The 24734-nt window shown below is 47.6% G+C and overlaps 6 protein-coding genes across 11 annotated transcripts; 2 read left to right on the forward strand and 4 right to left on the reverse strand.

The window, feature by feature from the left end:
- Nucleotides 1-648: 648 nt before the first annotated feature.
- LOC128461928 (gastrula zinc finger protein XlCGF57.1) lies at nt 649-3899 on the reverse strand. 3 transcript variants are annotated; one of them, XM_053447109.1, is made up of 2 exons: nt 3216-3899; nt 649-2888 (listed from the first exon to the last, which is right to left on the reverse strand). In XM_053447109.1, the coding sequence occupies exon 2, from the start codon at nt 2872-2874 to the stop codon at nt 1099-1101; it is 1776 nt and encodes a 591-aa protein (XP_053303084.1). In that variant the 5' UTR covers nt 2875-2888; nt 3216-3899; the 3' UTR covers nt 649-1098. The 3 variants fall into 3 exon arrangements, with proteins under 3 accessions (XP_053303084.1, XP_053303085.1, XP_053303083.1); XM_053447110.1 differs by having other exon boundaries at nt 3124-3899; XM_053447108.1 differs by having other exon boundaries at nt 3518-3896.
- si:ch211-191i18.4 (uncharacterized protein LOC799350 homolog) lies at nt 3224-4797 on the forward strand. Of its 2 annotated transcripts, none has more exons than XM_053447113.1 (4): nt 3224-3324; nt 4099-4197; nt 4412-4525; nt 4602-4797. In XM_053447113.1, exons 1-4 carry the CDS (start codon nt 3235-3237, stop codon nt 4716-4718), a joined length of 420 nt encoding a protein of 139 aa, XP_053303088.1. In that variant the 5' UTR covers nt 3224-3234; the 3' UTR covers nt 4719-4797. The 2 variants fall into 2 exon arrangements, with proteins under 2 accessions (XP_053303088.1, XP_053303089.1); XM_053447114.1 differs by lacking the exon at nt 3224-3324 and adding an exon at nt 3449-3780.
- A 284-nt stretch (nt 4798-5081) lies between these two features.
- Nucleotides 5082-7884, forward strand: jtb (jumping translocation breakpoint). Of its 3 annotated transcripts, none has more exons than XM_053446782.1 (6): nt 5082-5500; nt 5840-6061; nt 6780-6820; nt 6903-6988; nt 7099-7178; nt 7349-7884. In XM_053446782.1, the coding sequence occupies exons 2-6, from the start codon at nt 5973-5975 to the stop codon at nt 7503-7505; spliced, it is 453 nt and encodes a 150-aa protein (XP_053302757.1). In that variant the 5' UTR covers nt 5082-5500; nt 5840-5972; the 3' UTR covers nt 7506-7884. The 3 variants fall into 3 exon arrangements, with proteins under 3 accessions (XP_053302757.1, XP_053302758.1, XP_053302755.1); XM_053446783.1 differs by having other exon boundaries at nt 5228-5442; nt 7102-7178; XM_053446780.1 differs by having other exon boundaries at nt 5229-5442.
- On the reverse strand, nt 7611-10956 carry glmp (glycosylated lysosomal membrane protein). Its single transcript, XM_053446779.1, has 7 exons — nt 10830-10956; nt 10164-10334; nt 9902-10000; nt 9649-9813; nt 9272-9490; nt 8771-9039; nt 7611-8693 (listed from the first exon to the last, which is right to left on the reverse strand). The coding sequence occupies exons 1-7, from the start codon at nt 10908-10910 to the stop codon at nt 8519-8521; spliced, it is 1179 nt and encodes a 392-aa protein (XP_053302754.1). The 5' UTR covers nt 10911-10956; the 3' UTR covers nt 7611-8518.
- Nucleotides 10957-11595: 639 nt separating this feature from the next.
- Nucleotides 11596-16338, reverse strand: cct3 (chaperonin containing TCP1, subunit 3 (gamma)). The gene is made up of 14 exons (XM_053446577.1): nt 16239-16338; nt 15517-15578; nt 15393-15443; nt 15097-15159; nt 14871-14967; nt 14662-14779; nt 14357-14543; nt 14129-14278; nt 13255-13387; nt 12964-13045; nt 12562-12742; nt 12228-12473; nt 12014-12145; nt 11596-11936 (listed from the first exon to the last, which is right to left on the reverse strand). Exons 1-14 carry the CDS (start codon nt 16264-16266, stop codon nt 11844-11846), a joined length of 1623 nt encoding a protein of 540 aa, XP_053302552.1. The 5' UTR covers nt 16267-16338; the 3' UTR covers nt 11596-11843.
- A 490-nt stretch (nt 16339-16828) lies between these two features.
- Nucleotides 16829-24506, reverse strand: LOC128461782 (protein disulfide-isomerase A3). Its single transcript, XM_053446892.1, has 13 exons — nt 24337-24506; nt 23210-23288; nt 22449-22566; nt 21444-21551; nt 20805-20934; nt 20023-20136; nt 19693-19818; nt 19429-19611; nt 19175-19283; nt 18964-19092; nt 18422-18501; nt 18282-18339; nt 16829-18206 (listed from the first exon to the last, which is right to left on the reverse strand). The coding sequence occupies exons 1-13, from the start codon at nt 24498-24500 to the stop codon at nt 18132-18134; spliced, it is 1473 nt and encodes a 490-aa protein (XP_053302867.1). The 5' UTR covers nt 24501-24506; the 3' UTR covers nt 16829-18131.
- Nucleotides 24507-24734: the final 228 nt, after the last annotated feature.

Consider the following 24734-nt stretch of genomic DNA (forward strand, 5'->3'; position numbering starts at 1 on the left):
ACCCGCCCCCCCTCACCGTCCGCTCTTCACTCCGCAGTCAGGTCGTCTCCGCCGGGATTCAGCGGAGGCGGCTCCGGTGTCCTCTCCGTGCCGGCGGCTCGCATCCTGTCTCCTCCCCGGTGCGGCCTCCTGCGAGTCCCGCTGCAGCCGCTCGCTCCTCCCGCTGATTATGGAGGAAGAGGTGGAGGAGCAAGAGGAGGAGGAGGGGAGGAAGAGGAGGAAGAGGAGGAAATAAATAAATCCTCCATAGTCTGGGGGGCGGGGGGGGGGGGGGGGGGGGGGTGACGACGTTACGCACTACAGAGATCAGCTGGTCACGTGGACAGAGCTAAACATAGTCCTGCAGCCCAAGATAGAAACTAATGATCCCACACAGCACCAGCAGGGGGCGCACTGTCAACACACTGAACAAATCAACCATTAATAAGAATAAAATAAATCAACAACACAAAAATAACTTCAACCATTTTACATGCTTAATGAAATGATAATCAAAACAAATAAATAAAATGGATGACATGGCAAACCCTAAAAGTGAAGCCCAAACATCCTGATCTCCCCCTGGTGGCTGGCTGCAGTACAGGTCATAAACCCTCCTCCTCCATGTGAGCAGATGGGACACGACCCAAACCAACAATCTAAGTTTGTAAAGATGTTTCTGTCATTTCATTTTGTTCCTATCTGTTTCTGATCAGTTTGGTTTTCATTAGTTATTTGATGATAAAAAAACATCATGATTGACAGCTGAGACTGACTGAGGATTGGTTGAGAGTGTGTGGGCGGGACCTTGATACCACGGCTCCGCCCCACAATCCCTACCGCTCACTCTGACTGGCCCCGTTCGTATCCGACATATTTTTGTGTCCTTTCAGGAGGAAGTGGAGATGAGTCGTCTTTATTTAGTCACTGATCCTCTTCATAAGCAGTTTATGGGTAAAAACAACTTTCTGAAACGAGATGAGTGAATAGCCAGAGTCTCTTTTAAGTGCAGTCTTATTTTTTAATAAAACCTTAAATTAATTTAAAGCTCTGACACAATAAAATACATTCAATATAAATATCTTCCTTCCAAAGTCCTGTGATCCTCCAGAGCTGGAGCTACTCAGCCGTCCCAGGATGTTCTCCCAGGGCTTCACCTCCCGCCTCCTGTGAACGTCTCGTTTCCTCGTGTTGCTTCAGGTGTCGTTTCATATTTGACACTAGTGTGAAGCTTTTAGCACAAAGCGAGCAGCTGAGCGGTTCCTCTCTTTCTCCCCGGTGCTGGGCCATGTGTCGTTTCAGATTCCCTCCCTGTGTGAATCTCACCGCGCAGACGAGGCAGCCGAACGGCTTCTCCCCTGAATGAGTCCTCGAGTGTTTCTTCAGAGCTCCGCTGGCCATGAAGCCTCTGCTGCAGACGGAGCATCTGAACGGTTTCTCTCCCGTGTGAGTTCTCATGTGAGCTATCAGGTTGTGTTTGTGATTGAACGTGTTCCCACACTCACGGCAGCGAAGCGGTTTGTCGCCCGGTCCGAGCTCTGGGATCTCCTGGTCCTGCTCCGCCGGCTCGCCGCCACACTTGTGTCGTCTGAGGCCAGAAAGCCACCTGAACTTTTTACTGCACACGCTGCAGCTGAACTGTTTGTCTCCCGTGTGGACAGCCATGTGCTGAGTCATGTGCACCTTCTGTGTGAAGCCTTTAGCACAGAAAGGACACGTGAACGGTCTCTCTCCCGTGTGAAGCCTCTCGTGTGTTTTCAGATTCACCGTGCGGCCGAATCGTTTCCCACATCGAGAGCAGCTGAACGGCTTCTCTCCCGTGTGACTCGTCATGTGACCCAGCAGCGACCTCTTGCAGCCGAACGTCTTCCCGCACTCGGAGCAGATGAACGGTCTCTCTCCCGTGTGAATCCTCACGTGTGTCTGCAAATGTTCCTTCCGGCCAAACATCTTCCCACATTGGGAGCAGCTGAAGGATTTTTTAACAGCGTTACATCCTGAATCATTTACAAAGTTTAAACATGGTTCATTTCTCTGCTTCAATTTAGTATCAAACGCTTTCGATTTAAATTCAGACGAGTCTTCAGTCTTGTCCTCAGGACCTGGTTGTAAATGTCCCTCAGGACCTGAGTTCCTGGCTGGTTCTGGTTCTGGTTCTGGTCCTCCACAGATCGCTCTGTTCTCCTCAGTCTGACTCTGATGAAGCTGTGACGACTGAGGTGTCTCTTCATCTTCTTCACTCTTCACAGCGACAGGAATCGATGTGAACTTGATATCAGCCTCCTCCACTCCCTGAAGCAGTTCTCCCTCCTGATTGGTCCACAGGTCATGAAGCTGCAAGGATTCTCCCCCACACTTGTGTCTTTTGAGCTGATAAAGCCACGTGAACCTTTTATCGCACACGTCGCAGCTGAACCTTTTCTCCTTCGTGTGGACGGACATGTGCTGCGTCAGGTGTCCTCCATGTTGGAAGCTTTTCCCACACTCTGAGCAGCTGATCGGTCTCTCTCCAGGCTCAGCCTCCCTGTCCTCCTCCGTCTGTCTCAGATGAAGACCGACACACTGGTGACTCCTCAGCTGCGTGAGCCACGTGAACCTTTCATCGCAGAAGCTGCAGCTGAATGGTTTCTCCCCCGTGTGAGTTCTCATGTGAATCTTCAGGAGTCGACTGCGGCCAAATGCTTCTCCGCACTCGGAGCAGCTGTAGGTTTTCTTTCCTCTCACATCAGCTGCAGGGACTTCAATGGTCTTCAGGGAATTCAAAACCAACTGAGGTTCACTCTCCTCCGTCTTTAATCCTGAGGCTGTCACAGCGTCCACATCCTGCTCCTCTTCAATGTGGAGGAGCTCTGGGTTCTCCTGCTCCATAGTAGGAAGGTCTTCATCAGTCACCATCAGCTGCTGGACGTCTGCAGAGATCAGGAAACACACGGAGACAATCGGTTAATCGTCTTTTAATCTTTTTACCATTTTCTCCACATTTGGGGAAAATAGAACAATACACAGGAACCACAGAACTTTGTAAAACAATAGAACCTCAGAGATATCAACTTGGAAAGCACAAGAACCACCTGACAGATCAAAGGGGCCTTTGAATCCACTTAAACCATTAAAACCACTTAAATAATCACTAGACCACCTTACAGGGGTTTCTGGATCAGGGTGGAGACGTTCTACTGAACCAATTCCAAAGGTTTTTAAAGAACCTTTCATTTACACAGTCACACTTCGAACACCTTCTAAAGTTCCACACGCATGTTGTGGAGCCTCATCAACGACCACAGGAACCCGAGGAACCACAGGAGACTCCAACAGGACCCAGGCACGTTCTCTACAGATGTTAAGGTTCTCTGTCCCTCTTCTGTTCGGCTACAGATGTTTTGTTTTAAATATTCTGTTTTGTCAGACATGTTCTCTGATACGTAAACGTAATTCTCTCTGATGACGTCAGTTCTACCGGCTGCAGCCTGAGTCACATGACCAGAAGCAGCTAACAGTAGCTTAGCATCTTTAGGAGCACGTCAGAAACAGAACCAACCTGTTGCTCTCAGCTCAGCTTCAGCTTTTAAACCTACATCCGGTTCTTCAGGGTGCTGCAGCATCTCTGACCGCGATGTTAAACGGAACATTGACGGGATTTCTGTCGGTGTTTACATCCGGTTAACGGTTCACTCTGCTAGCCGCTAGCACCGTCCGCTGCCGGAAACATCCGCTATCCCTTCTGAGGTGGATTTCAAAATAAAACTAAGAGCTAATGACCAGGCTGTATTGAGGAATGTGATGAAGAGGAGACATCCGGAGGTGAGGTCAGATGTTGTGAATCAATGGGAGTCAATGGGTTTTTAATAACATAATTATATTAATTATTAAAGTTAGCATGTCCAGCTAACTTAGAACCAACTTGAGGTGTTTGACCTCTTGAAGTTGTTACTGTGACGTGTCAGTCACTGATTGGAGGAGATGAGTGTGATGCCATCATCACGTGCCTCCTAAACAGACTAAGAGGATTATTGTGTTTCCTCCTCCGCTGCTGCTTTTATTCAAGCAGGAGAACAAACGATCGTGTGTACAACCAGGGGATTGATTGATTGATCAATTGATTGATTGATTGATTGACAGATGAAGCTGCATGTAATTTTGCTGCTGATCTGGAGCCTCTGTCGTCACAGAGTCGACTGCAGTCTGCCCGACTTCACACCTGCAACACATCTGCTGCAGGTAGGATCGGTGCAAGCTCGGGAAAAAATGTTTCCATACTTTAAGCTGATAAATGATAAAATTACTTGTTAATGTTTCAAAGTACGTGTGTGATGATCACATGATCTGTAAAGCAGCACTGAGCAGCAGCGCCCCCTGCAGCCTCGTTGATGTTGTTCTAATGTTGCGACAGATTTTTAAATCCTTGTGATTAAAGTGTTGTTGTGTTTGTCAGGTTGAAGCTTCCGTGAACTCTGAGTCAAAGGTCGTCAGCGTCTTGATGAAGAATGAAGTCAGTCGACTTCCTGGACTCTGTCGACGTCTGAAGAGACGAAGAATCACTGTCCTGGTAAAAGACTCACAGCTTCATTCAGCAGAGACAAGAGACCCACAGGAAATAACCTCTCTCTCTCTCTCTCTCTCAGTGTAACCTGGAGAAGTTCTGTTGGTGGGGGCGGAGTCAGGGGCGGGGTCAGGTCGGTCAGGTGTGTCGTTGTCCTCGTGGATCCAGATGTTCTCATTTCTTCGTCCATAGTCTCTGAACCAATCACGTCAGACATTCGATTTTTCTGCCTCATTGTATCAAACTGATTTAACTTGAATAAAAGCAAAAAATCATCATCTGCTCTGTTTCTTATTCATGTTATTAAATCATTGATTATAATTAAATTATTCAAATAATAATGATGTTGATTAACAACTGTGTAATGTGCAGGAGTCACCACCAGGCGCTGTAGAAACGCTCTGATGACGTCAACCTTTGCGTCAGTCTGGCGTTTACGTTTCCAACACACTGGCGTCAACAAGACATGGACAGGAAGTGACGCACGCTTATCTTCAAAGTAAAAGCTATGGGTAGAAATCTGAAGCTTGCCAGTCAACCACGTCACTGGGTTTTCAGACGTTTGTTCGGGTCTACGAAGGCAACTGGACTTAATGACTTTAATATAGCGGTTCAAATTATATACATATTATATATTCTTTGAGTCAATACAGGATTTCTTGACATTCGTTACAATATAGAGTGTTTATGTAGAGACATAATGAAGCAGTGCCTTTATTGTGAAGAGGAATTACAGGAAGTGTAGGCTGTGTTCAACGGGAGCCTGTGACGTCTCGGCCCGTTCCGGTAACAGTCGGCACTTTGATCAGCCTCGTTCAGTCTTCTCGTTAAATCGTTAAATCGTTTTTTTCTCCGCCGGTGGAAACTTCTTCTTCTAGGTTCCCGTGCTGGTTTCAAAATGGCGGCTGTGTCAGCGGATTACCGTGAGTGTTCTTAGCTGGAGCTAAGCTAGCTAACGTTAGCGTACATCTGAGTGCTATGGTAAGAGGCTAACTGTTAGCATTAGCAGGCAAGCAGCAGGACTGCTTCCTTCCATTTGATCTAAACTAGTTATTGATCCGGTTAATTATCGGTTCCACCCTCAGCTTCAAGCTCTCAATACAATGTATGATTATTATTAAAGTGTAGAACCACTGTGGCTATGTTAGCCTCTTAGCTTCCATGCTAAGGCCAGAGCTTTGTTTTGAGTGAGCAGAAGGTTTGATTCAATCATCGGGTTGTTAAACTTTACTTCATCGATCGATCGTGAATACTGTGAATCCCAGTTTCTGAGGCTGTGGGCATGTTGATGAGGATCTGAGGAGACTTTGACTCTTTCAGGTTCCAGCAGCCTGGAGTCCCTCAGCTGAACAGGTCAGTGGAACCGTCATGTAAACACAGCGACAGGAAGCCCGAACCTAACCCGCTCGGTGTGAGGGTGGCTGCGGCGGCGTCCTGGTGGAGGAGTAGTCTAATGGAGAGCGACTGTCGGATCCCCGTGGCGTGTTGTCGTCCCCGGGTCCTCGTCCTCCACGCGCTGTTCTGGGGCCTCGTGTCCCTGAGGTCAGTCCGTACGCCCGCGTCTCAGCTGCAGGATATAAACAACTGTGTGCCTAGTGCTGCATGTTTATAACATGATGAGTTACAGTTACTATAATCTATAACTTATGATCTATAATCTATAACTGTTCACCCTCGGAGCTCCGCCCTTCAATCATTGACCAATCACGTGGGGTCTACAGGATTATTAACTGTACTTCAGGTGTGATTCAGTTCACACAGTCGTCTTCAGAGGGAACCAGTGAAACCACTAACACATCTGTAACGAACCCAAAGGCTAAAGATAAATATGACTGGTTACTGGCTGTGTACAGACGCCATGTGGCCGCTCTGTCGTCCTCATCACCTCCTCACCTCATCACCTCCTCACCTCCTCACCTCATCACCTCCTCACCTCATCACCTCATCACCTTCTGTCCTGGCTAAACACTGGAAATGAGAAAGCTACACGGCAGCCAAGCCCTCGAACAACATGCGATTATTCAAAAACTATACGCCCTGTCTGTGAAATATAAATACTGTGAAAATCCCAAGACTTTGCCGAACCTAGATATATTTTTACCGTTTGGCCGTGGGAGCTCCTTCCAGTCCTTGCCTCACACTAAGTGCATCACGTGGTTCAAACAGCTGCACACACAGATGTTTCCCTCAGTGGAGGACAACAGAGATACAAGTAGAATCAGTAACAGAATCCTGAGTCTTACAACTTGTTTTGTTTCAGAGTGTTTGGAGCCGCTCTGCTGAGTGAGGATAAAACTACAGGTAACTGGAAATAAACTGAAAATCACAATAATCAGGATCAGCAAAGACTTCTAGGAAAATGACCTCTGGTTTTCTTCTGCAGCCGTGAAACCCGTGGTCGCCCCCTGCTGGCTGCAGGAGGACTTCATTGTGACCTCAGCGTGTTTGCAGTGTGACGCCTTCCAGGCTGTAAGTGTTTGAATACATTTGAAGATGTCCCATGTTGGAGAGATGCCGGAGTGTCTTTGAACGCGTCAGCAGCTTCCAGAACACTTGTTGATGAGTTTGTTGTGTTTCAGAAGTCGTGGTCTTCCTGTGGACAGACGGGTTATGTGGAGAGAATCAACTGCACCAGATCCAACAAAGACGAGTACAAGAGGTCAGAGGTCACAAACATGAATCCACCGGCAAATACACAAATTATCTTGAGCCTACTTCTGTCATTCTGTCAATATTCTTAAAATATCCACATTGTTATGGTTTTGAGCATCGTCATGCAAACTGTAAAATACCAATAAACCGAGTAACGCCCCCCCCCCCCACACACAGCTGTCGGTCGGCGGTGATGGAGGAGCATCTCTTCTGGAAGTTCGAGGCGGCCATGTTGGCTCTGACGGTTCTCTTCGCCATCGTGGTGGTCGTCCGTCAGCGGTGGCTCGACCGCCTGGCATCGGAGAAAGTCCGCCGACAGATTGAGTCCATCTAGGACTCGAGGACCTGGTCCGGTCCTGGACAGTATTTTAATGTGCGAGTTCAACGGGTCTGGATTCTCAGATCCATCAGGACTAAAGGAACCAGCCGGGAACTGGACTTTTCTTTCCAAGATGAACTTTATTGAACATGACAGGAGGAGACGATATGGAGTCTGAATCTTTTAACTTGACCTTTTTTACTTTACCAAGATCTTCACTCGTAAAAATTCAAAAGATGAATTCTCCAAGAACTTTATTTCAGACTTAAACCATTGAGACATCACACGTGTTGTCAAATCATTCAATTCAATCTTAATGGAGAATTCAACCTCAAACTGTTAAAGCATTATTTTCAATATGAAACAAATAAAAGGTGAATCATGTCAGAACCGAGTTCTCATGTTGACTCGTCCCTCACTGTTTTTGAATCTGTCCTTCAGCTGATTGGTCGACCCTGACCACACGCTGAGCCCTGATTGGTCCTGCTGCTCGTCGATCAGCAGATGACGACGTTTCATCGTCGAACAAACTTTTGTCTCAGATTTTATTAAATGTTTTGTTTTTTCTGTGATTAAATCAACAGGTTTAGCCACAGTTTGTTAAAAATGAACTGAAACGAGAAAATAAAAATTGAAACAAAAAACTGAATCATCATTTTACAAAGACACAGATAAAAAAATCAGGTGATTCTGCGACTGAAGAAACTAAAAGAACCAGCGTCACGTGACGTTCACCCTGCTCGTCGGGAAGTGAGATACTAAATCCTTTTTTAACTAAATATTTCTGAAGAGGTTTTTAAAGACAAACTTTTTTTTAATCAAAGATTTAAAATCTTAAATAATCAAAGTTGCATATAAAAGATTATCAGTTTCTCACTAAACTGAATAATCTGTTTCAATCTGTTGATTAATATCTTTAATAAAAAATCAATAAATTAATTTATAAAAAGTCTGGGTTCTGATTGGCTGTCTGGACTCAGTAGGGTCTTCAGTAGAGTGATGTCATCACATTGGCTGTGCACCAGTCCTCAGTTGATTGGCTCATAAGCTGTCGTTGAATCCGCTGCCTTCTTACTCAGGCAGACCCAGAGTCCGCCCAGCAACAAGAGGACCACCGGTGTTCCCAGTCCAACCGCCATGATGGCCACAACCAGCGGCGAGAACGAGTCGACAGGAGGAGAGCCGACGCCCACTAACACCGTCCTGAGGGAGAGGGGCGACATGTCAGGAGGATGTGTAAACTCACCAGGAATCGTCCAATCAGAGAGCAGGCGACTCACCAGCTGAGGAACTTGGTGCTGTTGTAGAACGGTTCCCCGGCGAGGCCGAAGCTCACGTTGAGCCCGAACGTGTCCAGGTCGGAGTCGAACGCTTGGACGAGTCCCGACGCTGCCGCGGTGGTCTCTCCGCTCTGCCACCGGGGCTCGGAGTGACTGCAGGGCGTGGCCTCCTCCAGGGCGGGATCAGACCGCCGGTACGCCACCGGCTTCCACTGCACGAAGCTCCGGACATCAGAGCTGCCGTTCGCCGCCGAAACCCAATGAGACGCCTGGGGGGGGGGGGGGGGGGGGGGGGGAGTCAGATCAAAGGAATCTCCAATCACGAGTAAATGACTTTAGATTTTTAGTTGCTCTGTTATTATGAATCAATCGATTATTGATTGATTATTGTGTCGCTCAGTTATTGTGACTAAAGGATTCAGATCCTTCTGTATAGGTAAAACTTTGCTTTGATGAATTATTGATGAATTATTGATGAATTATTGATGAATTATTGATCACCTTGAAGATTGACGGCGTGTACTCGTCATCGATCGATCGATGAACCTCCACCCTGCTCAGAGGATAAGCCCCGCCCACTGCCTGCAGCTCCAATAGGAACCTGGAGCGAGTTGCCCGTGGCAACAAGCCATCGATCCAAACCTCCAGCTGGGAGGAGTTAGCTGTGTGTAAGAGGCGGGGCCAGGTCTGACCACGCCCATCTGTCTTAAATACTGACAACTGGGAGACAAAACATGAACATGTAAAAATCTATACTTTGTTTTATAATTTTAACAAATGCAACTCATGATGTCATCGTGTGTCGATGACATCACCACATCCCGTTAAGTTATGAGCATCACAGGTCATGTGACCCGGGTGTCACCGTGCCGACAGACCTGCAGGCAGAGCACGCCACTGGACGAGCTGCTGGCGGCGCCGCAGAGCCGGGCGGAGTCACCCGTCAGGTTGAGACGCGACCAGGTGAAGTTCTGCAGCTCGTACGGGGGGAACAGGTCAGAGGTCGGATCGGCCGTGTCGTTAACGTCATCGTACTCCAGCAGCTGAGACAGGATCGAGATTCAGCCAATGAGAACGCTCCTCTCTGTAGGTGTCAGCTAACGGTGACTCATTGAGGTGGATGTTTCTCACCCGGCTGAAGACGACGGCGGTGCTATGCAGGATGCTGCTCTCCGGCTCCACCTTCAGGCTGCCGCTGGTGTTACGAGCCAGAAACAGAGGCCAATCCACCTGAGTGGGAACATGTCGGGATGTTAGGACCACACCAGTCCTGGACCTGGTCCTGGACCTGGTCCTGTTCCTTCTGACTAAAAACTGAACCCTGAGTTTTCAAACTGCAACGAAACCACTAGCAGCTACACAAGTCTCTGATTCCGAGACAGATTAATGTTACCTGGACAGTAGAAGAAGAAGAGTTGGTGTGGATGAGCAGCAGCGTGGGCGCCCCCTGGCTGCAGAACAGGTAGTGCAGCGTATCGTTGTCTCCAAAGGCTCTCACGTGCAGCAGGTCGCCACCAGGAGGCGGCGACGTCGTCGTCCATCCGGGATTCAACTGTACTGACAACTGATGGTCGGGGAATAAACAAATAACCAGTCCATGATGAATTACGACACTGATCGTTCATTATTAATCAACGAAGTTAAAATATGATCACAGCATTACGTTTCATTTATACAGAACCAGCTCATAGTTTCATTTTTACTCTTTACTCAATACTTTGAAATAACCTGATCACGTGAGATTAACCAAACGATCACGTGTCTGTTCCTCAGAATCATTGTTCAGGTTTCAGTCAGAAACAGAAAAGAAACCGGTTTAAAATTCAAAATCACAACGAGACCAAACTGCATGAAACTCAGCGGCTCCTAAAAACCTTCACATGTGAATCCAGATCCAAAAATCAGATCGACCGAGTGAAACAGTTACACACGTTCAACTCCACAAATACTCAGGCTTTTAATTTGAAACAGGAAGTGAAGTTTCACTTCCCCAGGGTGTTGTTTTCTGACTCGAGATCAGATTTGACTTCACCTGGAACTTGGTCGGTTTTTTTCTCACCTGTCGCTCAAACGAACTTTGACTCGAAGTGGAAACCAGTACAACCAGAGCCCAGAACCCACTCCTCAGCACAGCCGCCATCTTTGTTGTGACTGAACTTCAGATCACATGACTTCCTGCTTCATATGTCAGCTGACAACGGACAAGCTCCGCCTCCTCAAACACGTTTCTTCTTCATGGACGAAACAGGAAGCGAGTCACGAGATACGAGAACAAACAAAGACGCCAACGCACAATGACAAAGAAATAAATTCGTAAAATGTATACCAGATTTAATTTGATCATAAAATTGTAAAATGTTAAAAAACGCTAGAAACTGTAAATTGTTCAATGTAATAGACATTAAAATGTTTATCAATAAAGTCAAGAGCAGAGATAATTACATACTTACTTGAATCCTTGTATTTCTAAATAATATAACTTGACTAAATGTTCATAAAGGAATCTGAAATGAACCCGATTTAAAAAACAGAAAACATTTTATTTTAACAATTTCTTATGTTGGTGAAAATATTTGATCCTTAAACTGCAGATGAAATTGATCTTGAGTATTGAGCTTAACATGCAAACATTTGTTCCTTGAATAGAATCATGGGATGGATTTGGTTTGTTGATCAGACGCCTGAAGGTTTTTCTTTAAACACATTGTTTTGCTTTGGTTTAATTTCAGAAATGATTTCCCGTCGGGTTTCTTCTTTTTCTATTTAAATGAACCAAATTAACTTGATTTATACATTTTGTGTTCATTAAAAAACTGCACAGTCAGTTCTCAACTTGTTCATATTTTTATTATTGACCTAAAGATCAACAGCACAACCTCTCAGATGAACTTTGACAGAAACAGAGCTGACGTTTGGATCCAGGTGAAACAGGAGAACTGGCTCTAACTTTAATCACTGCTTTATTACGTTTGATGAGTCGTCTGGTCCGCACACACGCACACATACATACACACACACGTACACACAAACACACGGAGTGATGTGGATCTGGACTGATGTGGACTGATGTGAATCACTCAACTCCCGGTCCCGTCATCTGATCCTCTTTGTCTTTCTTCTTGTGACCAGAGACGATGTCGTCGATGCGCAGCAGCAAGATGGCCGTCTGAAAAACACACAAACCGTTAGGAGTCTGCTCGGCTTTGATCGGCATCAGAATCAACATCAGGATCTGGACCCGACCTCCACGGCGGTCTTGTAGGTCTGAGCCTTCACGGCGAGCGGCTCCCAGATGCCCAGAGACGTCATGTCAGACAGACAGCCGGTCTCTCCGTCCACACCCCAACACGCACTGTTGTCCTGAGTGTGTTTGGCCTGAGAAACAAGATCGTCAGTGACAGCACGAGTTTAAATAAAGTTGTTTATCCAAACGTTATCAATAAAGCTTCTGCCGTACCCTCAGTGAGGTCAGCACTCGAATGGTGGAGGCTCCACAGTTCTGGATCAGGGTTCGGGGGATGACCTCCAGCGCCAGGGCCACAGCACGGTACGGCCACTGTTCGATGCCGGTCAGAGCACGGGAACGCTCGGTCAGACGCTTGGAAATCGCCATCTCCACGGCGCCCCCACCTGGCAGCAGGAAGGGCTCCAGCAGCACGTTACGACCCACCTGCATGGCGTCCTGCAGGTTCCTCTCCACCTCCTGAAGGTCAGAGAGCAGAGAACATGAGCTGTGACACATGTTCACCACCAGGTTCTGATGAGCGCTGAGCAGGAGAACGGGTTCTTACAGCCAGGATCTCCTTGCTGGCTCCTCGCAGCAGGATGGTGCAGGCTTTAGGATCTTTGCACTCGGTGACGAAGGTGAAATACTCGTCACCGATCTTCTTCACCTCGAACAGCCCTGCTCCCAAACCCACGTCTTCCTCACGCAGCTCGTCGGTCCGACTGACGATACGAGCCCCGCACGCCCTGAGAGAGAGAGAGAGAGAGAGAGAGAGAGAGAGAGAGAGAGAGAGAGAGAGAGAGAGAGAGAGAGAGAGAGAGAGAGAGAGAGAGAGAGAGAGAGAGAGAGAGAGAGAGAGAGAGAGAGAGAGAGAGAGAGGTGCATGTATGACAATCAGTGGTTAACCAGGGCTGACAGTGTGACATCATATCCTGCTGATCGTTGATTGGTTGGAGTTTGAGGTTACCTGGCGATGCGGTTGTTGTCGGTCTTCCTGACGCGGCGGATGGCCGTGATGTTCGCCTTCACCAGGTAGTGCTGAGCCAGGTCTGCAAGCAAACGTCTCATTAACACAGCGTTTGTGTGATGTCACTTCCTGTCCTGACCTCGGTCTACAATCTGAATCTAATCCCAGGAGGGAACAGGACCTGGGCTCGGTTACTGGTCTGCTTCACACACATGTTGGTGCTTTCTTAACAAGTGGATGATGATGTCAGAGTCTTGCGTGTGAGAGGCGTGTGAGAGGCGTGTGACGTACCGGAGATTCCCTTCTCGGTGAAGATCAGGTCTGGCTTGAGGCGGATGATGTCCTCACAGATCTGCTGGATGTACTCTTCCTCCATCTGCAGGATCCTGGCAAAGTCTTCCTCCTTACTGATCTCAATGTCCGTCTGTACACACGGGGTCAAAGGTCATGTGATGCTCAGGTGGAGCAGTGAGTGTGTGTGAGAGAGCATGTGTTCTTTTTCAGCTATCGTTGTGAGGACCTGTTCCCTTTTAATGGACTGTTTGGGGTTTATGACCTGGTCTCAGGGTTAGAATCAGGTCTAGATTAAGACGAGGTCGGCAGCCTGCTGCTCTACGGCCCCGCTACTCTACAGCCCCTCTACTCTGCTCTACAGACCCTCCGCTCTACAGACTCTCCGCTCTACGGCCTTCTACTCTACAGCCCCTCTACTCTGCTCTACAGCCCCTCTACTCTACAGACCCTCTACTCTACAGACCCTCTACTCTGCTCTACAGACCCTCTACTCTGCTCTACAGACTCTCCGCTCTACGGCCTTCTACTCTACAGCTCTCTACTCTGCTCTACGGACCCTCCGCTCTACGGACCCTCTGCTCTACGGACCCTCCGCTCTACGGACCCTCTGCTCTACAGACCCTCCGCTCTACAGACCCTCTGCTCTACAGACCCTCCGCTCTACGGACCCTCTGCTCTACAGACCCTCTGCTCTACAGCCCCTCTGCAGTGGCTCCTGTGGGGTTGTGCGTGAGCGATGAACGAATCCGTCTTCATATGACCGTGAATGAAGTTACCTCCCGTAATTAGTTTTTACTCATTATCAAGGCATCATGTGTAGTACCAGGAGCAGGTGTGTGTGTGTGTGTGTGTGTGTGTGTGTGTGCTCTACCTGGCTCTCTCCCTTCTTGTACTCCAGAGAGCAGTCGAGCAGGACGATACGAGGGTCTTTGATCATGCGCTTCATGCGGGGGTGCGTCACGTCCTTGTTGACCATGACTCCTTTCAGGACGCAGGAATCTTCGATGATTCCACCTGGAACCTGAACATCACACTCGTTAATGGGGGGGCGGGGGGGGGGCAGTGTGACCGGCGGACCCCTCGCAGCTCGGACTCTTACCTTCTCCACCTTGGCGTACTTCTTGATGTCGATCTCTTTGCGCCCGTTGTCCTCCAGCTCCACGGTGCGGACGGCGTCCAGGGCGATGTTGCACGCCATCTCAGACCAGCGGCTCAGGGCTTTAGTGTTGATGGCGGAGTGGAGGATCTTCAGCATCATGGAGCGGTCTGATGTGTCCACAGGGGTGCTGAGGGGTCAGAGGTCAAAGGTCAGTAACAAAGCAGATGACATGTCAGTGAAGTTCTGTCTGAAGCTCACCTCCTCACAGACCCTCAGCCCCCCCCTGACCTCCTCTCTGAACCTACCTGACCTCCTTCAGAACCTCCAGCATGTCCTCCAGGGCCTGTCTGTAGGCGCTGATGATGATGGTCGGGTGCATCTGCTGCTCCAGGAACTGCTCTGCTACAGACAGCATCTCCCCAGCTGAGGAAGAGGAGGAGCACATTACACACAGCTCCAGTCACAGACACACACAGAGTCACAGACACACACAGAGTCACAGACAGTGGCTCACCCAGGATGATGACGGACGTGGTCCCGTCCCCGACCTCCTCGTCCTGCGTGCGACTGATCTCGATCATCGTCTTGGCAGCAGGATGCTGGACCTGGATCTGTTACCATGGAGACAGAGTTTGAACAATGACCCTCAGTTTGATGAGATGTGACACGGTGGCAGAGCGGAGGCATGTGACACGGTGGCAGAGCGGAGGCATGTGACACGGTGGCAGAGCGTCACTCACCTCTCTGAGGATGGCGTTTCCATCGTTGGTCATCACGATTCCCCCCATGGGGTCGAGCAGCATCTACACACACACACAATCAATCTACTTTCTGCTTCATCTGCATATGAATTTTAATATTTCCCTTCAGTTAATCAGAAATGCTCAAAGAGACTAAAGGAATTAAACTCTAGTAACGAAACAAACACATTCTCTCATTTCACTGGTTATTAGTCTTATCAAGTTCTCAGTAAAGTAATCTATTACTGTCTACGTAATGTTCTGATGCTGTGAGGTGGACGATGATGATGTCACACCTTCATCATGGCCCGAGGGCCGAGGCAGGTCCGGATCACATCTGCGATGGTCTGCAACAGAGTCAGAGGTTAGTACCTTTCATCACGTGATGGATGACGTCAGAGTGATCTCGCGTGCGCTCACCTTCGCGGCGGTGATGTTTCCGGTCTGAACTTTACGTCCAGACTCCCGCTTCACGTTCTGGTCTGCAGAGGAAACAGAGAACACACCGGGGTCATACTGGTTCCGCTCGTTCACACGTTGGACCGGGTTCTGCTCAGAGGACTTTTATTTTGAAATGATTGATAGCTTGTAGATAGATTGATGGTTTTCTCGGGTGTGACGTATTCAGAAAACATGAAACAGTGTATTAATATTAATTAAAATACATAAACAGCAGCTGACGTCACGTTACAAAGAAATAGACATGAACGAAGTGGAGTTGAAACTGGAACCAGATTGAGTCTGGTTTGTGTTGATCCGGATCGGTGAGGGTGGGGCTGCTTCAACAAAGCATCTGCGTATTAGCTGTAGCCCCGTTAGCCGCTAGCCGCTAGCAGCCGGTCGGAGCCTTCCACCGGCAGCCCCGGTTTCATGTAGTACCGTTAACCGAGCAACCGTTCACCAGCGGGATCAGCTAACTGCTAACGAGCTAACGAACTAAGTGCTGAGTAACGGTGGCTCCGCATGCTCTTAAGATGCTAACAGTTAGCACGGCTAGCAGACCGGGGGAAGCACGTGCCGCACCGGGTGCGATGGGAAGCAGCCACAGAGCGGAGCCGGTCCCGGTACCGGGCGAGCTGCCGGTACCGGGACCGGCTCCCCGCAGAGAAGAGAGAGGGAGGAACGGGGAAAGAGAAACTTACTGAGAACTAAGACCTGCTGACCGAACATGGTTACCGACTCTACCGACACACGCGCCTGGAGCTGCTGATGGGCACGAGCGGAAGAAGGACTCAACCATCAGGGGCGGTAGTAACAGCTCACACTGACCAATCAGATCAGAGCATTTATATGACCGACACATGGTTCAACCAATGGAATCAATGAGCTGAAAGTGATAAAGTGACCGAAGCCTTTTATGGTCAAAACCACCAAGAACATGTTCAGATAATAATAATAACATTATTATTAATATTGTTATTAAAAAATATCCAAACATTCACAATGTTAATACAAGTGATCATCTACAGTCTGTGTCTTCCATGTATTAAACTGATCTTCAGAACCGAGGCTGTTCTGTCAGCTTCACATCCTCCTGCTGCTCCCCAGCACTCACACACTAACCGGCAGGTGGCGCTAAGGCACCATGTTAATTATTGCTAGTTCACGGCTGGTTTTATAGATGTCAGCAAACACACATCATTCAATATATTTATAAAACACAATGTTTTCTGAATAGATTAAAATAAAATCTGTATTTCTTGTTTATGGTGTAACAATCATACACATCATGTATTTGCTGTTAGTTTATTTTAAAGACTTATGAAAGGACGGAGACCTTCAGGGGACAATATACTAAATACATTAGTACGATCGCCTACTGATGGAATAATACCAGTGACGACATTTCTTAACATTTAAATCTACAGATCGATGAAGATTGTTCCGATGATAAAGGACAGAAATCAGTTTTAAAAGATAAACAATGATGAGAAATAAATGCTTCAAAGCCAATGTCTTTGAAGTTCTGCTACAACATCAGAGGTTTCAACAGAGAACATCAAAAGTGTTGGTATCTTACATTTGATATATTTTACAATAATCTGGTATAAACTGTGTATTAAGATGTAATTCCTGATTTATTTATCTGTATCATGTAATAAGAGTATCACAGTAATCTGAATATTTCAGCCCGACACCTTCTGGTCTGGCACACAAGTAATGAAACCTCAACACTTAAATATAACTTTATTTAAAACTGTGAGCTCACTACCTATCTTGAGTTTTATTATTCAACATGTGATGATGTCACAACTGTCAGACCACGAAACAAAATGAAGTTCAGTTCTGTTTGTAGGATGTTTTATTTTGAAATGAAAACAGAAGTTCCCTGTGTTTTATCTGTTTGTCAGGTGACCTGTCAGGTGACCTGTCAGGTGACTGAGGAGAACAAACCTCCGTCCAGCTGTTTCTGTCACAGCAACAATCTGAAGGTTCAATAATTTAAATGAATGAATATGAGTTAATCAAAAGGCAACATTGATAAAACACAAAGCAGATACTTGGCACCAGAACAGAATCAACGGTTTGTTTCAGTCGACTCTTCAATTCATCTTTTACTTTAGAGGCGATTCTGAAATGTATCAAATTAATTTAAATTAAATATTAAAAATGTTTTTTATTACCATCAACACAAATATTTCAGAAATTAGACTTTCAAAATAAGATTTGTTTAAATATTATTTCATCTGTATTATTAAGTATTTTATTGCACAAAACTTAAATAAATAAAAAACAAACAGTTAAATAAATAAAGTTTTTGGTTCTTCAGTAAAAAGGTTGTTGTTTAAAATGTCAGCTGATTAATTGTCTTGACTCAAGCGTCCGCTTCATTTCCCAAGATGCTTTTCAAGATTCATCAAAAACACACGTGGACACTGAGCAGGTTCCCTTGATCCAAACGGGTTCAGCTGACAGTCACATGACCGCAGTCATGACATCACGGTGGACAGGTGTTGGACACAGCTGTCCCCCGTCAGCACGGTCAGGCGTCTCGTCCCCCCCGACGTGCTTGTTGACATGGAGGATGGGACGTGTCAGAGTTCTTCCTTCGACCCAGGACTCGCCTCGCGCTTCAGGAACTTCAGGAAGTCTTTGAGCTCTCGACCGCCCTGAGAACACAGAGGTGATGTCATTCATCTGCTCACATCACCCCCCCCCCCCCCCCTCTCCCCTTGAGACCTTACCTCGTATCGTAAAGGCTCGTCCTTTTTACCCAGCGCAGCAAAGTAGATGGTTGGATACCTGAAGACAGAGACGGAGGGACACTAATGAACATGTCCTTTGTCCTGGTCCAACATCTCACACAGAGACACTCTGGACTCACCCTTGGACATCGAAACCCAGCGGGACGTCGTTTTCAACAGCGTTCATTTTGGCGATGACGATGTTTGTATCAGAAAAGATCTGAAAGTGAGAAAAGGATTAAAACTGTTCATCTGGGAGAATGAAAACAGAACGAGAAGCACGAAGTCCCAGAGACAACATCAGAGGCTAGAAGCTCCGTCCTGTGGCTGTTTGACTGTTTTCAGTTTACACTCATATGACGTAACTGTGACCTTTGACCTTTGACTACTGAAATCTAATAACTTCATCTTTCAGTCCAACTGAATGTTTGTATCAGATCTGAAGAAATTCCCTGAACATGTTTTCTTCGTGTTCATAAGATTGAGACAGAAACTGAATTCCTCCGGCCACTGGGTGTCATGCTGGTGATCATTGTAATGATGATGCTGATGATGCTGATGATGAAGATGAAGATGAAGATGAAGTTGATGATAATGATGAAGATGATGATGAAGATGAAGTTGATGATGATGATGCTGATGAAGATGATGAAGATGAAGATGATGAAGATGATGTACGTACCGTTTCAGCCAGCTCTCTGTAGACCGGCTCCAGTTTCTTGCAGTGTGGACATGATGGAGAGTAAAACTGGATCAGAACATTTTTATCTGGATCATTGACGATGTCATCAAACGTCTCAGCAACAACCACCTGCAGTTCCCAAGCAGAGAGAGGTCAGAGGTCAGAGAGAGAGGGGTCAGGGGTCACACTACAGAGTCTGGGTGCAGCTCACCTTGACAGCAGCTGTGTTCCTCTCAGGAACCGGTTCAGACTTCACGTAACGTTTGAGTCGACCAGCGAAGTAATCGTCTAGAAATCTCTCCAAGGACCGCCCGTCTCTCCTGAAACACACAACGGGTCAGATCCTGGTTCCTGAGTGACATCACTGTGACCTCACTGTGACCTCACCGGCTGAGCACGGTGAGGTCACACAGGTGAGCGCAGGAGTAATGAATATCATGTGAAGAGATCAAACTGGTTCCGTACGTGAACTCCTCTCTCATGGTGAACTTGTGACCCAGTTTGGACCGGATGGTGACGAACGGAAGTTCCCCCCCGTCCGAGGTTCCCAAACCGAAGTCGTCCTCCAGCTCGGCCAGGAAGTCCTTCTTATTGGCTACCGAGAAGGTGAGGCCCCGCCCAGTATATTGTGACGCCACCTTCAACACCCTGGCGATGAGAAACAGGGGGAGGGGCTTACACACACCTGTCATCAGGTAGCAGAGTGTGTGTCTGTTCTGTGTGTGTTACCTGTTCCTCCAGTAGTTGGAGCCTCTGGTGTTGTGGTGGTAGTCCAGGTCATAGTACGCCGTCAGCAGGTCACGAACTCTGAGACGATCTTTGTTCTCCAGAGTCATGTGAGGACACAGTCCGTTACTACAGACGGGTGGAGACAAACAGAGACAGAGGGACGGACACAAAGAGACGGGTGGAGACAAACAGAGACAGAGGGACGGACACAGACAGACGGGTGGAGACAAACAGAGACAGAGGGACGGACACAGAGAGACGGGTGGAGACAGGTGAGTGTGGAGCAGAGTGAGGCAGTTGTGCGTCTCGTGTTAAACTGATGAATCTTACATGTTGTCTCTGATGAAGCGTCTCAGGGATGTGACGGTCAGGTGATCTCTGAAGACGACCACGCTGTCCTCAAACTTACTGCTCAGTCTGGGAGCTCGGACCAACAACACACTGCTGCTGGACACGAGAGACGACAACATCTCAACATCTACACTCATCCACAAGTCGTCCAGTCTGTCCAGCACCATCTGGGTTTAACCAGACGTAAGCAGATGTGGAGGAACGGGGGGGGGGGGTTCGCCGCCCACCTACAACTGCCACCTATTCCATTGGTCTGTACCAGCTGTCAATCACTCTGTGGTATCCACCCCCCCTACGCCCAGTGCTTCATGGTCTGTTTGACTCTAAATGATCATAATTCACTAAATGATCATCAGCTGTTTGAAGAAGACTTGAAACTAGAGACTGAGACAGAAACTGAATGTTACTGAGGTTAGAAAGTGAGAAGTCACTTTCATATCATCGACTACATCAGTTTTTATAACTATGATATAAAGATAGACAACATGACAGCTACCGCCCCCTGGTGGCAGGCTGCAGTAAAACTCCTCCATGTTAGCAGATGGGACCAAACTAAAACACAAAGTCGACGTTAAATGAATGTTTGTAAAAGATTCTTCTGTCGTTTCAGGTCGTTCTTATCTCATTGATGTTTGTTCCAGTGTTTCTGATCAGTTTGGTTTATTTAGTTATGTGATGATATAAAAACAGGCGGAGACGTGATGATTGACAGCTGAGACTGACTCCTGATTGGTTGAGGACCACAGACACTCTGGACTCACTCAGACTGAACTCCGTACTCGTCCCCGAGCTCCAGGTCGGTCGTGTGAGCGAATCTGAACTGGTCCCTCAACAGAGCGGCAGCTTTCAGAAACTCTGCCAGAGGAGCGCTGCCTGCACCTGAAAACACACCTGACCCCCCCACACACAGACACACGTTACGTCATGTAACACACACGATGCGGTGGATTCTCTCGTTTCTTGTTTTTAATTAACCGTCCAGCTTAGTGCGTCTGTTTCAGAGGTGATGAACCTTCTAATTAATTTATTTATTTAACCTTTGTCTCACGTTGTGCCGGTGAAGGATCCTCCTCCCTGTGAACATCAGTGATGAGTCACAGCTGGTTATGAATCTCAGGCTGTGACGACCATGTGCACACGTATGACCGAGCAGGACATGTGCACACGTATGACCGAGCAGGACATCACGTGATCGAGTACAGACGACAAGTCGTGTTCTTACATTAAAGAAAAGCACAATCTCTTTCTGAAGTGAAAACCCAGTCTGAGCCTCAGCTTCTCATCTGGTGCTACAGACGTGGATGAGAAGTGAGTCCTGTCAGAACCCTGAGGTTTCTAAGAATCCACTTTCACATGGAGGAGTGTAGTAAACAAGATGTCACATGACGTAGAGAACTGACCTATGATGCTGGCATCGTAGTGGTTGATGAAGCTGTGGAGCTCGTCCTTGGATTTCAGGTGAACTGAGTCTGGACCCGTCTGCTTCTTCATGGACTGATAGATCCCACCTGAGCACACGTGATCGATAGTTAACATGTGGATGGTGACGTTTTAGTGTCAAACAGAGAGTCGCATGTTATTAAACTTCATTCTTCTAACATTACTTCTAAAGCAGTGGTTTAAATAATATTCAAGTGTGATAGATGGTTAAAGTGAATGATTTCCATCTGGATTGGTTGGTCTGCACTCTATTAGTATAGCCTGATCGATTAGATCTGCAGATCGATTAGTTCTACCTGCAGAGGCCGGATTAGTGCAGGTGTCATTCTTCATGAAGCTGATGAGTCACTTTATTAACATCTCTCCTTTCAGGTAGGAAATGAATGTTTATGTTCTGTGAAGATGTTATTGTGTTGTTTTGTTACAAGATAAGATTTATTTTGATTGTTGATTGTGTGATTGTGTGTGGTTGTGTAGTTAGTTAACACTTGTGTGTAGCTCCGCTCTACCAGTGGCCGGCAGGGAGCAGCACGAGGGAGCATGAGTGCAGCAGCTGTTGTGTGCATGCTAACCATGTGGAGCTTAGCCAGACACACAAACAGGAAGTGTGATGTTGCTGATGTGTATGTGTGTGGTTAATGTTCACTATGTTTATGGCTGTAAATAATAAGGGGTAAGATATTTTTGTTTATTACCAATAATTGATGTTAATGTTCAAGGATTAATAGGCTATTTCTATATATTGTTACCTGTTCAGTTGTTGTAACTATGTAAATTGATTCTGTAAATTATAAACAAATTCTTGATGGAGCTGATGAAGAAGAAGAAGAAGCACCGTGTCTGAGTCACTTTATTAACTTCTCCCCTTTTCAGGGCACAACACGCACACAACAAACACACACACAGGTAAACACAGAGTGTGTGTGTGTGTGTGTTGTGTGTGTGTGTGTGTGTTTGGTTCTTACCTGCAGTGCGAGGTCCATCGTAGGGGGCGGAGTCTCTCCCGTTCCTGAAGATCTTGAGAGTAGGATAACCAGAGATCCCGAAACGACCACAGGTCTCTGAGTGAGCGGTACAGTCCACCTGAGGTGGGACACACAGGTGAGGAGAGACATGGAGGAGGAACAGGTGAGGAGGGACATGGAGGAGGAACAGGTGAGGAGGGACATGGAGGAGGAACAGGTGAGGAGAGACATGGAGGAGGAACAGGTGAGGAGAGACATGGAGGAGGAACAGGTGAGGAGGGACATGGAGGAGGAACAGGTGAGGAGGGACATGGAGGAGGAACAGGTGAGGAGGGACATGGAGGAGGAACAGGTGAGGAGAGACATGGAGGAGGAACAGGTGAGGAGGGACATGGAGGAGGAACAGGCGAGGAGAGACATGGAGGAGGAACAGGTGAGGAGGGACATGGAGGAGGAACAGGCGAGGAGAGACATGGAGGAGGAACAGGTGAGGAGAGACATGGAGGAGGAACAGGTGAGGAGGGACATGGAGGAGGAACAGGTGAGGAGAGACATGGAGGAGGAACAGGTGAGGAGAGACATGGAGGAGGAACAGGTGAGGAGGGACATGGAGGAGGAACAGGTGAGGAGGGACATGGAGGAGGAACAGGTGAGGAGAGACATGGAGGAGGAACAGGTGAGGAGAGACATGGAGGAGGAACAGGTGAGGAGGGACATGGAGGAGGAACAGGTGAGGAGGGACAACACGAGGAGGACGGTACCTTGGCTAACTGGACGCTTCCCTTCAGTTTTGTCGCTGCTTTCTCAAAGTCTGGAGCCAGTTTCTTACAGTGTCCACACCTGAGAGGAGGAGGAGGAGGATGGGGGGGACGGAGGTGAAGAAGGGAGAGGTAAAAAGAGATGGAGAGGGCAGAGAAGTGGCAACAAATAGGAAAGGGAGAGTAGAATGAATAGGGAAAGGAAAGAAGGACATGAAATGAGGAAGGATGAAGTAGGAGACATGAAGAGGAAGGATGGAGGAGACATGAAGAGGAAGGATGGAGGAGACATGAAGAGGAAGGATGGAGGAGGAGACATGAAGAGGGAGGATGGAGGAGACATGAAGAGGAAGGATGGAGGAGGAGACATGAAGAGGAAGGATGGAGGAGACATGAAGAGGAAGGATGGAGGAGAAGACATGAAGAGGAAGGATGGAGGAGAAGACATGAAGAGGAAGGATGGAGGAGGAGACATGAAGAGGAAGGATGGAGGAGACATGAAGAGGAAGGATGGAGGAGGAGGCATGAAGAGGAAGGATGGAGGAGACATGAAGAGGAAGGATGGAGGAGACATGAAGAGGAAGGAGGGAGGAGACATGAAGAGGAAGGATGGAGGAGGAGACATGAAGAGGAAGGATGGAGGAGGAGACATGAAGAGGAAGGATGGAGGAGACATGAAGAGGAAGGATGGAGGAGACATGAAGAGGAAGGAGGGAGGAGACATGAAGAGGAAGGATGGAGGAGGAGACATGAAGAGGAAGGATGGAGGAGGAGACATGAAGAGGAAGGATGGAGGAGACATGAAGAGGAAGGATGGAGGAGGAGGCATGAAGAGGAAGGATGGAGGAGACATGAAGAGGAAGGATGGAGGAGACATGAAGAGGAAGGAGGGAGGAGACATGAAGAGGAAGGATGGAGGAGGAGACATGAAGAGGAAGGATGGAGGAGGAGACATGAAGAGGAGGATGGAGGAGGAGACATGAAGAGGGAGGATGGAGGAGACATGAAGAGGAAGGATGGAGGAGACATGAAGAGGAAGGATGGAGGAGACATGAAGAGGAAGAGCATCAACACATTAGAACCCGGATGTTTTGAGCTAACGATGCTAATGCTAACGTCCGGTCCGTTACCATGGAGCGTAGAACATCACCAGCATGGTCTCGTGCTCCGTTGCTAGGTAATCGAAGTCCGCGTCCCCGAGCTCGAGCACGTCCCCGCGCGCGAGCACCGTGGCGGGAAAACAGGTCAGAAGCGACAGCGTGACGGCGTGAAGGAGCCGGACAGCGGCCGCCATGTTGGAGAGAGAGGAGACAGTTTCACCCGGACGAGAGAACACACCGAGCTTCCGCCAGGACCCTCAAAATAAAACAACCTGGAACAACTCAGTGAAAACCTTACAATATGACGTCAGAAAGTCAGTGAAAAATAAACATTACACCATGACGTCACAATGTCTAAGAGTGAAAAATAAATATTATAATATGAGGAATTCTCGTAGCTCATAGTGAACTGACACTTGCTTTTATTT

This window comes from Pleuronectes platessa, chromosome 18 (assembly GCF_947347685.1).
Source record: "Pleuronectes platessa chromosome 18, fPlePla1.1, whole genome shotgun sequence".
Lineage (NCBI taxonomy): Eukaryota > Metazoa > Chordata > Actinopteri > Pleuronectiformes > Pleuronectidae > Pleuronectes > Pleuronectes platessa.